The sequence below is a fragment of the Rhinopithecus roxellana genome, chromosome 14 (genome assembly GCF_007565055.1).
Source record: "Rhinopithecus roxellana isolate Shanxi Qingling chromosome 14, ASM756505v1, whole genome shotgun sequence".
Lineage (NCBI taxonomy): Eukaryota > Metazoa > Chordata > Mammalia > Primates > Cercopithecidae > Rhinopithecus > Rhinopithecus roxellana.
Genome location: NC_044562.1, coordinates 100386178 through 100403083, shown reverse-complemented (window position 1 = coordinate 100403083; position 16906 = coordinate 100386178). Strand labels below are relative to the sequence as shown.

Sequence of the window (16906 nt, the reverse complement as noted above, 5' to 3'; positions counted from 1 at the left end):
CAGTCATTTTGAGGATCAAAAAAGAATTTGTCAGTATTTTATAAATCATAAAAACTGTCTTATTTTTCTATTATTATTATCATTAGTGTTACTATTATCATTAAAAGGATTCTAAATCTGTAGTCTACCAGAGATTATTTTATCTAGCCTGCTGTTTCCAGGAACATCAAGTGTTACTTCCCCCCATAGTTTAGATGGTACTAGTGGCTGAGTCAGGATAAACAAATACCCCAAGGTCCCATAACAAGTTAAACGGCAGAAGAGGTGGCAGAGACCCTGGTTTTCCGCCTTTAGGTGCAGGGAAACTTTCCTACACTATTGTTGGAATAATAACAGTATTTCAGAAATCAGTACTGTCTTGATCTGGAGTAACTCCAGTGGGTTTAAGAAATACCTAATATAGCTATATTGAACAGAGAAGAAAGAGAATGGAGAGAAAAGTGAAGTGATGTGATATACAGATTTAGAATGCTACCCAGAAGTGGCTCAACTGCAGCTTAGTGACACCAGTGTCTGGACATGTCCAACCATTTATAAAACGAATTCTTTAAGGATGTTGTGGAGAAGCTGTTTTTCAAGACTCATCCACTTCCCTATCCGCAGTCAAAAGGAACAAATATATTGTGTGAAATTTTGCTGAGGATATTAAAAAATGATTGCATATACCTTTGTTGTGATATGATTTTACTTTAATTGTTTAGACTGTTGATAAAGTCTTAGTAAATAATTGGGCTTTATATCACCGTTTTGAAGGCAGTTTGTTTTCCTAACACATTATTTGAACAGCTGTTGGGATATTAACGTGGATTTAATAATGTTTGGTGTTTCTGTTTAGAAAGTTTAAATGGGAGAGAGTTATATTAGTGCAGAAGCAACTTCAATAAATTATTAGATAGCCATATTGGTTCCGTTGGTGTACGTAACACCATTTCAAGTGTCTGGCATAGATTGGGAAACATTCATGCTTATAAGTTATAAAATCCCTTAAGTGCCCACTTCAATTCTCAGGGAACAGAAACAAAGCATATAAAATGTCCACTTACACGTCACACCTGAAATACATTTTTTTTTCATTTGGTAAGTAAGAATGTTATTTTACTATCTTCTATTCCACACTGTGAAAAAAATATTTCTTTAATTCCCATAATATTTACTTCTTTAAAAAATTAAAAATTAAAATTAAAATATACACTTTGGCAACTAAACAAATGTAAGTCACTAATTCCATAGAAATTAAACTAGAAAGCTTATTTTATACTCTATCAGATCAATAAATATATCACTTTAAGTAGAGAAAATAAACCATAATCCCTCTGCATTGTTTTCCTGGTTAGGAAACTTGACTAACTTGTTTGTAGATTAGTAGAATCCGGTCATATTAATAATAAAGTTTTAAGTTGTAGAAAGTTTAATATGTATATTAAAAAAGTCTTACTGATATTTTCAGTTCTGATTACTATGTATGGTGTTTCCAGAACTTGACATTTAAAAATTATAGCATTATTTGTGAAAATCAAATTCTAATGATGAGGGTAGAATTTATTATCTTAATTTGAAAATTCAAAATTAATATATTTATCATGCAGATAAAGTGATCTCTTTCCTAAAATTTTTAAAAATTGAGAATTCATATAATTAAAGAAATAAATTGCCAGACTGCAAAATCATATGCTGTCTTGCACAGATGGGTGACTTTGTGAAGTTATAGCGTAAAAAGTAGTAAAGTAAAATGTCCAAGTTATAAATAAGTGCCTTTTCACATTTACATCTTGTTCAGTTCAATAGATTTATTATGTAACCAAATTACATATGTTAGTAAAATATTTCTTGTATCCTTACTCATGAACTCTTTTATGGCCATTTTTGGAGTACATACTCTTCTGTTAATATGGGTTTCTTATTTAAGTTAAAACTATTTTTTTGCTTTAGGCTTTAAACATTTACTATCATTATTGACAGAATATTAGGCAAGTAGTAGATACTTAATAAATATTTACTGGTTTAATGATTTTTAAAGAGAATTCAGTGCTGTCTTTGTTCCTTATTGGCTAAGGTAGATGAGTTCTATGAATGAACGTAAGGTCTACAAATGTATGTAATGACTGTTGTGCATTTTATTATCCTTTTCATTCTTATGTGAGTAAAATTTGGATTTGATTTATTTTTTTTTAACTTTTTCAAGTACAGTGGTGGCAGAGAAAATGTCCATCATAGCATTGATTGGATTAAATTAATTTGTTTTTAGTAGCTTCACAAAATAACATGATTTTGCCCCATTTGGTTTTATATTCTACCTTTTTTTCCACAATGATCTATACCTGTTTACCTGTGTAAAGGCTTTTATTCACTTATCCTTTTATTACCATGTTAGTGAATTAAAGGCAAGTCTAGTGTAACTGTCCATTCACTATTACCTATCTGGAAGCAAGGACTATTGTGAAACCTTTGATTGTAGAGAGCCTAGAATGGTTACTGAAGAAACTTTTGTAATTGAAAATTGTTTGGCTTGAAAGTCACTTTAAAAAAGAGAGTATCTGTACAAGTATCTTTACTTTTTGTTATTTGTAAATGGAATTGATTAAACTAGTTGTTTTTATGGCATCAAGATTACATTCTAGTGTTTATAATTATATTTTGAAAGCATAAAGAAGAAGAGGGGAAAAGCTTGAATTCATAAGAATGTTTATATCCTGAAGCTTTTTTTTTTTTGGAAAAATATGTGGCACTTTTTATCCTGAAATATATTCAAAGCTTTTTCTACATAAACTTGATTGTAACAGTTTTTTTCTATTAACTTACTCTTTCCGTGTGTTCACAAACCTGAGTCTACTAAAATATGGACATAACAGTTATAAATATAAATGCTAAATGGAAGTGCCATTACAAATGAAGTATAAGAAACATCTTTATCATCAAAACTAAAATCTTATTTCATATCCCCTTTTCATTGCTAACAATTTGTTCTGGCAAAATTCTTTTTAACTTAAGTCATTATTGTTTATTAGCATATGATAACATGTGTACATTTCCACAAATATGCCCAACTTTTACATTCTTTATTTCATATCAGAGAAGCAAGCTTGAAAAATAACTGTTGATATTGAGAATTGTAACAGTGAGATTTCATTTTACTCAAATGAACAAGTTTTCATCTTTATAGCCCATATATGAGAATGTCTTTGTGTTACCAAATTGTAAAAGAAATTTCATGTAAGTCTAATTTCAAATATTTGAAAACTAAAGGACTCTGAATATTATTGTACAGTGGTTAATAGCTGTAATTCAATAGTTGTAGCATCATATAGTATAGCTACAAATATAACAAAAGTCTTCATATATAAGTTATAATTTAGAGTACACTTAAGTTTACCACTTACATTTAATCATTAATAAATTAAAATATTTTAAGGTGTTCTACATTAATTAAAAACATCTTAAATAGTGAAAATAAACCATGGGAGAGTTTCTATGAGTGAAGAAAACTTTTCTATTTAATAGTTAAGATTCAAAGAATAATTGCTTTTTATTCTAGAGTTTCAACCTAATTGTAGTGAGATGGGTTAAAGATTAGTTACACTGGGATTTTGTTTGCGTATACACACCATGTAAATGCAAAATTTAATCTATGACATATGTATATTAAAATGTGTTGGACTTTATTGATTTACTATATCAGTACAGCAAAATTGTATACATTCATATATTATAAACATGTATTTCCTTATAGTATTGTTAGAGAAGATATTACTACAGCTTACTATTTCTTGTCTATTTAGGTTTTAGCAAAATATACATTTTTTCTGTATTTATTTGAAGTATATTCTTCTATAGAGAAAAACTTCTAACTATATTTATAATCTCATACTTTTAAAAATCACATTTTATCTGTTTCATGTTATGTTTTAATCTCAGTAGGTAAAAAGATAATTTAGTAGTGTAATGTCAGTCATATTCTTCATAATTCTGAGCTATTTTGAAATTTAATAGACTCATAGTTTCAGGTTCTAAAACTACACTTTCAGTTATGTATTTCTTCATTCCTGAAATGGAATTCTGATAAACTTTATGCACACTAGGTGGTATAAAGTCATGCTGTATAAAGTTACACTTTTCGATGATTTTCCTTCTTCTTAAGTTTAATTTTAGATGACAATTGTGAATGGAATATAGCATTATATGGGATAACCAATAGCATTTTACATTGATTTTAAAAGTCTCCCTTACCGGAAAAAGTATCATGGAAGAATTACTTAGATTATGAAAAAACCTATTGATGCAAGATATAGAATCCAAGAGCCATAACTGAAGGCTTTAACAATTCAACATGTGAAATTAGCATATATGCCAAAAAAATGCCCTTGAGTAAAGAGATAAACCAAAACCTTTGCAAAACACATCATAAACACAGGGCTAAGTTCCTTAGTATATAAAGAGCATTTAAATTCAGTGAGAAAAGACTGATAACCTAATAGAAAAATGGGCAGACAACTTTGATAAACAATTCTGAGAAAAAATAAAGAACATTTCAACATAGAAAAAGATGTCTAACTTCATACATAATTTTAAAATGCTTTTTAAAAACCGTAGTAAAATACCAGTTTTAATCTGTCAGATTGACAGAACTATGTGGTATTGTAAAAGAATGTCTGTAATAGAAAGAAGCAAGAAATAATTTTGAATTTCCAATGATGAACTGGACGAACAAATTACATTACATTTATAAAATGGATTCAGACTATTTGGAATTTGAAAATTATGATTATGGTTGCTTTTGAGAAAGGGCCTGAAAGATAGTGAGCTTGATTACAAAAGAACTTAATTTTTAATTTTTATTCTTTATGGTTTTTGTTTTTTCTTTGCCATGTTTATGGGTTCTTTAAACATACAAAGCAAGTTTGAAGCAATAAAACTCTTAAGTTAGTAGAACATCTCAGTGAATACTACTTCAACATCTCCTATATACCACAACATTCTTGAGCATACTGGCAATATAAAGATGGATACAATATTGTCCCAACTCTTTTTAAAAACCAGTAAGGCAGTACCAATTTGTAAGTAGGGTAAAACTCAATATAGTTGGTACTCTGTTAGAAATGGGTCCTGGAAGGATGCATATCACTTTGTAGATCTCATAGTAGTTTATGTACTATAAGTTGATAAAGCTTCACAAAAATCTTATGAAATAGAACACTATATGTCCAGAAAAAATTAAAAGATAAGAGCATTTCCTGTACTTACTCATTTAATGCTCACAGCAACCATAGGAAGTCAGTGCCATTATCATCCCCATTTTATAAAGGACGTGGTGAAATTAAACCTAAGTTCCTCGCTGTCCTCACTCTTAATACCTAAACTGTTCTGCTTGAACTTTATTCAGTTATCTGAATTCATGTCTACTTTGCAAACATGAGACTCAGTTTAAATAATTAGTTCAAGATTATAATGCCAGTACTCTTCTGCCACAGAGCCATTTTGATAGTGCACCCTCTTGTGATAAGTACTAATGACAAATCACAGACTGTGTGGTTTCTCTAAGAAAACAATGGCAGTGAAAAGAACTTACTTCCTTTTTATGAAAAGATTTCCTCTACTCAAGTAGTACCAAATAAGTTGTTTTGCTTAGTAACTTTGATATGACTTCTTAAGAAATTTTCAATATTACTGGATAAAAAACTGATACTCACTAAAACCTTGTTTCTGCTTTATGAAAAGACTGTCAGCAATCCAGAATGAAAGCTGTGCTAACAAAATTCCAACTTTTCTGTGGGATGATCCAAAAACAGCAAACAGAACGCATTAAATTTCTTAACAGTGGCATGTGTGTACATGCATGCTATGCCATTCCTGTGATTAGCTGCTTTTTGGTGTGCATAGATTAGAGTTGGAATACTTTGATTTTCAAACATGTTCCATAGGTAATATTTAGATAGAAAAAATAAGCGGAGTAACTTAAGAGCATGTGAGATCTGTGTACTACATTTATATAGCTCTAAACTGAATGTATGTGTTTAGTCTGATTTTAGAACATTTGCCTTGACAGTGTATCTTCATATGTCAAAGACATTTGCTGGATTAAGATCCTGAATTGTTTCTCTTCCTGTGTTCAGAAGCAGGTTTATACAAGTATTCTGATGAGAAACAGAGAATATGAAGTACATATAATGATCATTAAATTAAGAGGAGGCATAGTTCACTGTGTTAAGCAATATTTAATCTTGTTTCTTCCATAATCCTATCTCAGTCTTAGTAACCTTAGTGACAGACTCAAAAGCCAATACCAGGATTATTAAAAAACTTGTTAAAAAGCAAATGTCTAAGCTAAAGAAACAAATGTATGCAGAAATAAAGAGTCATTCTGTTTACCTAGAATTTTCCTGAGCTGTCTTCACTTCCATGACATTTCACTAAAATATCATAGAACACAGTATGTATTAACATGGCATTTGATGATGAACCCTGTTCTACTTTATATATCATTTTCACCCATTTAGTAGAATGGCAATGAGTGGAAAAGAGATGTAGGTGATACTACATAACATATATTTAAAATATATTTTCTTCTTTTCAAATTACAGCAAACTCAGTAAAACTAGAAATGCAGAGTGATGAAGAGTGTGACAGGAAACCCCTGAGCCGTGAAGATGAGATCAGGGGCCATGATGAGGGTAGCAGCCTAGAAGAACCCCTAATTGAGAGCAGCGAGGTGGCTGACAACAGGAAAGTCCAGGAGCTTCAAGGCGAGGGAGGAATCCGGCTTCCGAATGGTAAACTGAAATGTGACGTCTGTGGCATGGTTTGCATTGGGCCCAATGTGCTTATGGTACATAAAAGGAGTCACACTGGTAAGCAGCTGAAAGAATAACCTGATGACTGCCTGTGACATCTGATGTTGATATTACCTGACATCTATTCTCTTTCCTTTTTATTCAGGGGTGGCAGTGGTGAAAACTACCTTTTCAGAATTCTGCTAGTATTGGATTGCAGAAAAACAGAGAGTAGCCTGGGTCTTGACTTCCAGCCTTCAAATCTGAATAGCATATCAGAAAAGAAGTTTGGGATTCAGTTTCCACAGTTCTTAATATAGCAATAATATGATAAGGGTTCAAAAGGTATAGGAGAATTTCATTGTGTAACTTAACTTTTTTGTATTTCTATACATATTTTACCATACCCATGGGCAGGTAATATAGTTTGCTAGATAAGAGTTTATACTACAAAATGGTACTCATGCATTTATATAAGTGAATAATTTTCACTTTATCCAGTTAACTCCTTGGAATACAATTTCTAATCAATCTCTGCCTACCACAGGTCTCAGTAGCAGGCAGGTGCTTTTGTAGTTCAGGGATGCTACCATCTTTCTGTAATTGTTGGTTATAACTCCTGCAAGGATATATATAGGATTGAATATGACAAATAGTGGCTGATGTGTAGGTTGGAATATGTAATTCTGGCACAGAGTAAGGAAAAAGCCCTCAGATTAATTCATATTATATTTTTAAACATTTGAGAGGTGAAAAGTTTTTCATGAAAACTAACCAAATGAGAAGGCCTTACTTAAATCTTTCTAAACCCTTTGCCAATTTTTTTTCTTAAAAACCAACAGAAATGAGATAGTAAGTGGTAAGCTAGGAGGATCATTGACTCTTAACAAAAAAAGTTTCAAGTTCATGTGAAAATTGGTTTAATGGTAATCATGGCTTTCACTATAATGCAAAGTAGTAGTGTACAGTAAAATATTAATAACTAATATTCTCAGAGTTTTAAAAAACACTCGGAAGAAATATAAATCACAATAAATTTATTTAAAAGTTTTATTTCTAAATAGTTTAATAATTACATACTTAAAGCATTAAAGATACAAGGTAGGTCAAAGTCTTTATTAATCTGAACGTTTCATAATACACATGAAGAAACAGTCAAGTGATTTGTCCACTATCCCTTATATAGGTAAAGGCATTGCTGAAGCTAGAACCAGGGTTTTCTGATGCCCATACTGGTTTTGTTCAGACACACTATTGCTTGGTATGTCAGTATACCAATAATTTATTATAAGGTATAACTGTAAACTAAGACTGATATTTTAAACATTACAGTGAGAAGTTATACATTAAAATCAGTGTTATCATAATCAAAATCATCAGCTTTAGAACATATTTACTTATTCCAATCATATAGTCAATTACATTTTGCTTTTCGGTTTCTTTATCTCCTTTTTAAACAGCACCATCTTTTAAAGATATTTATATTACTAGTGTATTTTTTTTCTTTAATTTTTAAAAGTATCTTAGAAAAGGCTGAAAGATCAAGCTTGGTATCTACTTGATAAAAAGAAAAGGGAAAAGCCTATAAAATAATCTACTTTTCATCTATGCTCATGAGCTAATTCTAACGACACTTCTAAAAACAAGTTTCACAAAGTTATAATATATTCATTATGTAAGAGTGATTATATTAAGGAAGATAATACTCATTCAAATGTGTAACTTCTCCTATCTAGTAAAATACAAACAAAACAGTCAGTCTAATGGTTTTTCAGTTGAATTGCACGCAATGTTAAATTTTAAGCTAAAAAATAAACTAAAAACAATATTTAGAAGATTTTTAATTAATCTTTTATGTTCTGAATTAAGAAAAGTCAGAGAACCAGAGTACAGTTTTTAGAAAATTTAGGTTAATCAGTGATTCAATGTGATACAATAATATTCATGAAGATTGTTAATTTGTAAATACAAGAATAATTATATACCTACTCTACTGTCCTTTTGATATTTACTCGAGTGGTAGAGTTGAATTATTTTATTTTTGAAAATAATCTGATTGGCATAATAAAGTTTATAAACAGTTATACAGATTTCCACAAATCCTAGGAATACGAGACTCACTCAGCTAATAACAGCAAGGAGTATGTTAAAGTACACTTGCAACACTATCTTTTTTGTCAATCAGTGTTTATTGGAGTATTGTGCAAATTATTACACTTTCTTCGGATCTAGATTTTTCTTAAAGTTAATAGCCATTTACGGAGAAAATGTGATATCTGTCATGCTTTGTCAACTTTGAAATTGTGGATATGATATCTTTAAACAAACACTTAAACATATTTCTGATGATCCAGTTTATACATCTGATTGTGTCCTTCCATTTTCAACACCAGTTTAGTATCATTTTAAGACTAGAAAGTCTATTTACATTTCTTTAATTTAAACTAGATTGAGAAAAATGTAGTCAGAATCTAGTCATTAGCCAAATGTTTTCTCCTTAATACCGTGAACTAGCCTGCATTTTAGAACTTCCCACTCTTACCAGTTGTTTATCTCTAATATTAAAGGCACTGTCTTAAAACCTTATAATGCCTTTGAGAAACATATTTTTTAGTGTTTTTAGTTCATAGAATATCTAATGTAATTTTTAATTTTTTATTTTTTGAGATGGAGTCTTGCTCTGTCGCCCAGGCTGGAGTGCAGTAGTACGATCTCAGATCACTGCGATCTCAGATCACTGCAATCTCCACACCCCGTGTTCAAGCGATCCTCCTACCTCAGCTTCCCAAGTAGCTGGGATTACAGGTGCCCACCACTGTGCCCAGCTAATTTTTGTATTTTTAGTAGAGACGGGGTTTCACCATGTTGATCGAGCTGGTCTCGAACTCCTGACCTCAGGTGATCCACCCACCTTGACCTCCCAAAGTGCTGGGATTACAGGTGTGAGCCACCGCACCTGGCCTCTAATATAAAATTGATGGTGAAAAATGATGCAGAACCACCCACTTCATTACAACATCACGGAGCATCAGATTGAATCCGCTCTTCTTCTTTCTCTGTCATACTCTACTAAAGTACCAATTGCAGTGTCTTATTAATGACTTCATTTTATTTATTTGATGTTGCTACTTTAGTAAGTAATCAGGTAATATTGTCATCGGATAGTCCAGGCACTCTTCACGGGGAATACAGAAAGAAGAGTAAAAAAAATAGGGATACTGAATCAATTCATGCATGAACACATATAGATTGGACATTATAAATGTAGAATTTCCTTAATTTTACCTCTCCTTAATCTACTCCCATCTTTGTAACTCAGTTTTCAGCACCATATTCTGTACATTGCAGTTTTGTGCAGCCATCCTTTTGCTCAGAGGCACTCAACAGATGCTTGGGATTCTGCATATTTGTAGGTGGTTGTTCCACCCAACATAGGAGCACCCCCTGTCTTTGATTCACCAAAGCAAATTGATGCATGTATATTTGCATTTTAATTGAATATTTAAACACAGATCTAGAAATAGGTGTTTATGAAGGTACATAAAATATCGAAATATAAGATATTCCATAACAAAAATAATATATAATCTCACCCAGTCAATAAATAAAAATGGACCAGTAGATTGGCATATTGAATTTAAAAATAAAAACAAAACAACAGATTCAGATATGGACATGAAGGACACATGACCATATCTTAATTGTTTTCCTGGATCCAGTTTTATTAGTCTAGATTTTTGTGCCTACCAGGGGAAAGATTAGTCATTACGGTTATAACAAACTACTTAATGTTTTCAGCTTGGATTGCTCCATTAATATAGTTAGTAAATTTGTAAGGTTTTCTTAAAATTTGCTTTGATATACATATGAAGAACATGGTTAATATTTTTTTCAGACAATCTCTAAACTGACTCAGAAAGGGCCCATTGATGCAGTCCATTTAAAGAACAAATTATTTACAAGAAATAATTGAGATATGTTGTTTTAAAGTGACATAGACAGTATGGAGTTTTTGCATATGTACTATTTGCATAGAGAAAAGATAGTTAACTGAACCTTTTACTTAATTATCAGATAATTTTACATTTATCTCTGTAATGCCTAGGCCAGGAAATACCCCACGACATCGAAAAAAAGGGCTGCTAATGTTTTATAGAAATAACTATCAAAAATTGAGTCAATTCACTTTTTATTTGTTATTAGACAGATACGGATATTACTTCTATATTTGGATTATTCCTGGAATATAACTATGTATACTTTTAGAAATCTCATAAATTCCCCTCTGTTTTAATCCTTGTTTCTAACAGTATTGTCATTGAGGATTTCATTATGATTCCAACTAACTTTAGTTTGGAGCACAGTAAAACAATTGGACTCTAGAAATGATAATTATCTTTTCATACAATCAAGACATCAATAGGAGTTAGGCAAATAAAATGAGGAAAGCCATAAAATTAGTATCCAAATGTAAAAAGCATCTATCAAGACTTATAATTCAAATAAATATCTCCCAAAGCCTAACTTATTGAAATTAAAATGTATTATTTTCAATGCCCCTTTTCTCTTACCAGAAAAAGGAAGAAAACTAGTTATTTTCATCATGCCTTGTTCTTCTTTACTTCCCATGTCCATGGGAACTTACCAAAGTCTTCCACAGTATGACCTCCACACTGAGCAACCGGACAATATTTCCAGATATACCTAGACCACCTTTTGTTTCTTCTACCCCATTTGGGGATGATCATATAAATTCAGAAGTACTTTCTTATTAAAAAGATTTGAAGATATCGGTAGTATTTTGTAAATGTAAAAGCTAAATTACCCTGTCATTAATCTCATAAAACTCAATTAGTTGAATGTTAAAATTCCTTTTAAAAAAGATATTATTGTTTCATTTTTAGACTAGCATTATTTTTGAATAATGAACTACTCTAAATTAGGGATTTTGAAATATTTCAACCCAAACATTGTAGGAGGTTTAAAGGAAATCTGAGTCAGCATGCTATAGGAGTATTATCTCTTTTTGTTTGTTTGTTTTGTTTTGTTGTTGTTGTTGAGATGGAGTCTCGCTCTGTCGCCCAGGCTAGAGTGCAGTGGTGCAACTTCGCTCACTGCAGCCTCCGCCTCCCGGGTTCACACAATTCTACTGCCTCAGCCTCCCGAGTAGCTGGGACTATAGGCGCCCGCCACCACGCCTGGCTAATTTTTGTATTTTTAGTAGAGACGGGGTTTCATTATGTTGGTCAGTCTGGTCTCGAACTCCTGACCTCTTGATCCCCCTGCCTTGGCCTCCCAAAGTCCTGGGATTACAGGCGTGAGCCACTGCGACCAACCAGGAGTATTATCTAAAAGTAGACATGATTTCAAATTGTTCACCACACTTAGTAATTTAGCCCTTTTGTAAAGTTATTGTGAACGAATTTGTAACTTGCTTGGGAAACCTTACATAGACAGATTTTAAAAGTAAAATCAAATATTTGGAGTGAAAAGTATAATATATATTTGCTATTTTCCTTTTTCTTTAAAAATTTAATTTGTGAAAGAAGTGCCTCCGTCTTTCCTTTTAATACTATGTAATTCTGTGGCAGGGGTAGGGAGTGGAAAATTCTTGATTTAAAAAGATGCAGCCTGTGATTCCATTAGGAAAGAGAATCGAATAATTAAGTTGTATATTATGTGTAAAATAAAAAAGATCTGCCAAAATTTGATTTATTTTAAAACCTTATGTTGGAAGACTTTATATGAGGAGATATAGATCTTACCAGGTTAATCAAACTAAAGAAGATACCACTTAAGGGAACTTTAACATTATAGATAATTTTTTTCAATCCAATTTTATCAATATAGGAACTCTTGTACATGTAGCTCGTAAGAGCTCCAGATTTCTTAAGAAAAAACCTTGATGGGTGCTGACGAGTTGATGGGTGCAGCACACCAACATGGCATAAGTATACATATGTAACAAACCTGCACGTTATGCACATGTACCCTAGAACTTAAAGTATAATAAAAAAAAAAAAAAAAAAACAGTTTGGTGGCTTTCAATTCTTCAAAGATTAAAGATTTTGGATTATTTTCCTGCTTCCCTTTTCCCCACCCTATCCAAATCTCTGTTATAGGTTCTCATATATTTATACCTTATCACTTATCACTGTATATTTAAGCCTTATTTACTATTAAATTTTTCAACTGCAAAAAAAAAAAAAAAAAAAAAGAAAAGAAAAAACCTTAACCCCCACCACAGACACAGATTATATCTTTTTGGTATGTACCTCATTAAGTTCCCAAAACACTAAGTACTACAGAATTTGAGATATACCTGATCAATTTTTAAATTTATCTAGGTTTTATAACAAATCTATATGACAGAATTTGCGGTAGCTGCTGCCAGAAAGTGACCATAGTTTGTCTTCTTTATACCTCTTAGCTTTCTTTAATTTATTAAAGAAATCATTGAGTTTGCATTACGTCAAAGGGCCAAAAAATCTTGAGTTTTTATTATTCACTATTATTATGTGTGTTTCAGTTAAAGATATAGGAAACATGACATTTCAATGTAAGCTTTTTGAAAAACTATTAAAATTACAATCATCATCTAGCCTCAGGTACAGAAATGGTCCAGTTCAACCAAAAGGGAATTGTTTTGTAATGTTCTTTTTATTCTAAACTTAGAGCTTTAGTATGATACATTTTTACTATTTACTTATATTTGAATTTATATTTTATTTTGTGTATATATTTAGAGGTAGGTGAATTTAAAATAATAGCATTTTCTTTATGGTTTGATAATGCTATCAATTTGATCCTACTTGCCAGTTGTACTGCTTCATTGCCTACATGTTTTTATATTTGATGACATTGGTGAGTCAGTTGATGGCAACAGACCAAACTTAGAATTGAGGCTTAAAAACTTTATAGCAATATCGGTAATAGAAAAACAGGGAGAAAAGATTCCTTTCAAACAATAATTTTCACAAAACAGGTATATAGGAAATGTCTGGATGAATAATTTTATTTGGAAATTTTGCTAAAGTTTTTACTATTAGTGACCAGGAGAATCAAGAAACTTGATTTCTTTGTGCTAATGAGCTTTGTAAGCGGGTTCATTTGCTGTACCTTTTAGTTGCCCCTTTCCGCATCAGCTAAATGAGGGAGTTAGACTGAAGGTCTCCTTCAGTTCAATTTTTCTGCCAATTTTAAAGAGATAGCATGGTAAAATAAAGAGAACAAGATTTTGTAGCCAAACAGACCAGGTTCATTTCTCACCTTGACTACTTTCTAGTTCTGTGTAATAAAATACTTTGATCTATGAACTTTAATTTCTTCATTTGTTAATTAAAATTAATACTACCTAATTATTGTCATTGTAAGAAAGGATTGAAATATTCTATGGAAAGCGTACAATTGTGTGTAAGGCAGTAAAGTGACAGCACCTCGTTGTCCAACCAATGGTAAATGCTATTATTGTTATTCTTATGAGTCAATGATAGGACTTCTGTCACATTTATACATAGAAGGGAAAAGATCATTTGATGTGAAACTTGAGACTTTGGTAACTGTATTAGCAAAGCAAATTCTACGAAGATAAATGTTTAAAAAACTTATGAGGGAGATGAACATTTTTAGCATAGAGAACTGGCTTTGGTTAACAGTGGATGGCAAATTAGTTACTTGCACATACCCTAGTTGAACCTTCCCATTTTTTCTCCTTACTGCAGGTGAACGCCCCTTCCACTGTAACCAGTGTGGAGCTTCTTTTACTCAGAAGGGCAACCTTCTGAGACACATAAAGTTACACTCTGGAGAGAAGCCGTTCAAATGTCCTTTCTGTAGCTACGCCTGTAGAAGAAGGGACGCCCTCACAGGACACCTCAGGACCCATTCTGGTAAGTGTCAGCAACTCCTTGAGAAGAAAAGTAAAACAGGAAAATTTAGAAGAGTACTATTGGATGATAGTAACATGGCTTTGGTATGTAGTTAGTGATGACCAAGACAATATTATTATTGGTATACATTAGATAATTGATAAATCTATCAGGATGCATGGGTCTTTCATCTTTAGACTTTCAGGCTTGGCAAAAAGGAGCACTGTCAACTGGAGAGTATCTTACTTCAATATATTAGAATAAGAAAGCAGCTGTTATATATTTTCTATGATTTTAAAATTTTAAGAATGCAGTCATTATGGTTAATCCAGCATAAGTGAAGATCCATTATAATATCAGTTATGTTTTGAGTTACTATATAGAGGAACTGAAAACTGATTTTTTTTTTTTGACTGATACAGTGCTCAGGCTGGGATCTCTGTGGAAAATAAAATGGTTTCTTTTGAACTTGAAAATATCCTCAGAAAATTGGCCGTTGGAGTATTTTATATTCTAATTTTAACTCTCTTTGTATCTTTAGCTCTCAAACTATAGTCGTTGGGTACTCTGAAACTTTGCTGTGTTTCATAAATCATTAAAAAAATCTAGAATATGACAAGTTCTTGGGAATAAAAGAAAAAAATCTGAAATAAATTTAATGTTTTCAAGAAATGCCAGAATATAACGCATAAAAGAGAAAGAATGATCAGAAATCCAAATGAATCTCATTTGACTTTTAGCATAAATTTTCATAACTAAGAAGTTAAACATGGAAAATTAATACAGAATACTCTCAAGCCAGTTTTATTTGTTTCTTCTGTTCATAATGACATACTAAATTTTAATTTTAATATGAAGATATGATGGAAGTGATATTTTAATCTACATTGACAAATTGTATTGGAGAGTGCTGAGGTTGTGAGATAATGCTTATTGTATTATCTCTCGTATTACATTTTTCCTTTTCATCCTTAAGGCTGTACTGAGTTTTTAAACATGAATGTGAATTGTGTAAAACTATTTTAAACATTAACTCTTAAATTTGGGGCAGTTACAAAAATTAAATTAATGCAAACATGAAAACAAAATATTTTAAGTATATATTTTTCTTTCCTCCTTGAGTTAAAGGAATTCACTTATTTCCAACTACAACATTTTATGTCTTATTTTAAAATTATGCTATCAAAACTATATCTTAAAGGAGTGTTTTATTATGAAAAGTTTTATTGGAAAGTATTTTTAGGACATGACAGGCATTTCCTTTAACTTGTCATGTACTCTAGCCAGAGTTAAATTATTACTGAGTTGTCCAAAGATTATATAATGAATAGATCTTCATGAACATATATTTTTGCCTCGACTTCATGTAATAAATAACTGTACACATCCATCTTATTTTTGTTGAAATTGTGTTGTTTTTAATATCATGGTTTTGTGTGTGCATATTATGTAATCTGTCTTCATAAATAAAGACATGGTCCTTATATGCCATCATGCTCATTTTGCAATTTTAGTATACCAAGTTATGATTTTTGCAGATATATAAATAGATATATTCAAATTGGGTAATTCAAGAGAGTTTAATGTAGTCACTGTTGGAGAGGGGGCATCCAGCTACTGCATCACCAAGAGCTGATACCAATTCAATCATGCTTTCAGCTGGAATCTAAAATACTAGTCATCCCTAATATTCTTCATAATAGATGGAATATAAAACAGAGTTGCTATAGGTTTTGCTTCTCTAATTTGCCAGAAAGCTCAAAATTGATCATTATAGTTTTCTTCTTCCATTCAAATACATCTTCCTCTTACTCTTACTCTCTTTAGCACATCGGCTAAATAAGGTTCTTTATCTAATAGGTGACTCAAATTTTATAGGTTCTGAGTCTTTGGTGGTCCTGTCTTTCTTTTATTGCTACAGTTTTTCAATAACCAAAATTATTAGATAAGTATTTCAAAAGATATGCCCCAGTAAATCCCCTGAGTTCCAAGCGTAGTTCTTATCCTCAATGTATAGCAACAACTCCAAATCATTCTGGTAGTCTGGAAAAATTGTAAGCCAGTCCCTGTTTGTTTAGCAGCTTGACATGCCCAAAATAGCTAGTGAGTATTCTCAGCTTCCAATACAACAGGACCAGATCTCTGAAACCTGGAGAAAACATTCTTCTTTTGGGAACTGAGGTCTCCAAAACCACCAGTCAGAAGGTTTCAGAACACAGAGTAAAAAGCCTTTAAATGGGTTATTTGATGTTATTAGAGTGGCCACCTCTACCT

General features: G+C 31.6%; 1 protein-coding gene across 13 annotated transcripts in view; it reads left to right on the top strand.

Moving 5' to 3' along the window:
* The window catches only part of IKZF2 (IKAROS family zinc finger 2), a 156827-nt gene that overhangs the window by 89568 nt on the left and 50353 nt on the right, over positions 1-16906 (top strand). For 10 of the 13 annotated variants that reach the window (XM_030916600.1, XM_030916599.1, XM_030916593.1 and 7 more), the window contains 2 exons: positions 6576-6842; positions 14486-14653. In XM_030916600.1, the coding sequence (XP_030772460.1) occupies positions 6576-6842; positions 14486-14653 (435 nt within the window). The remainder of the gene's footprint in view (positions 1-6575; positions 6843-14485; positions 14654-16906) is intronic. The other 3 variants (XM_030916604.1, XM_030916603.1, XM_030916601.1) reach the window with 1 other exon arrangement.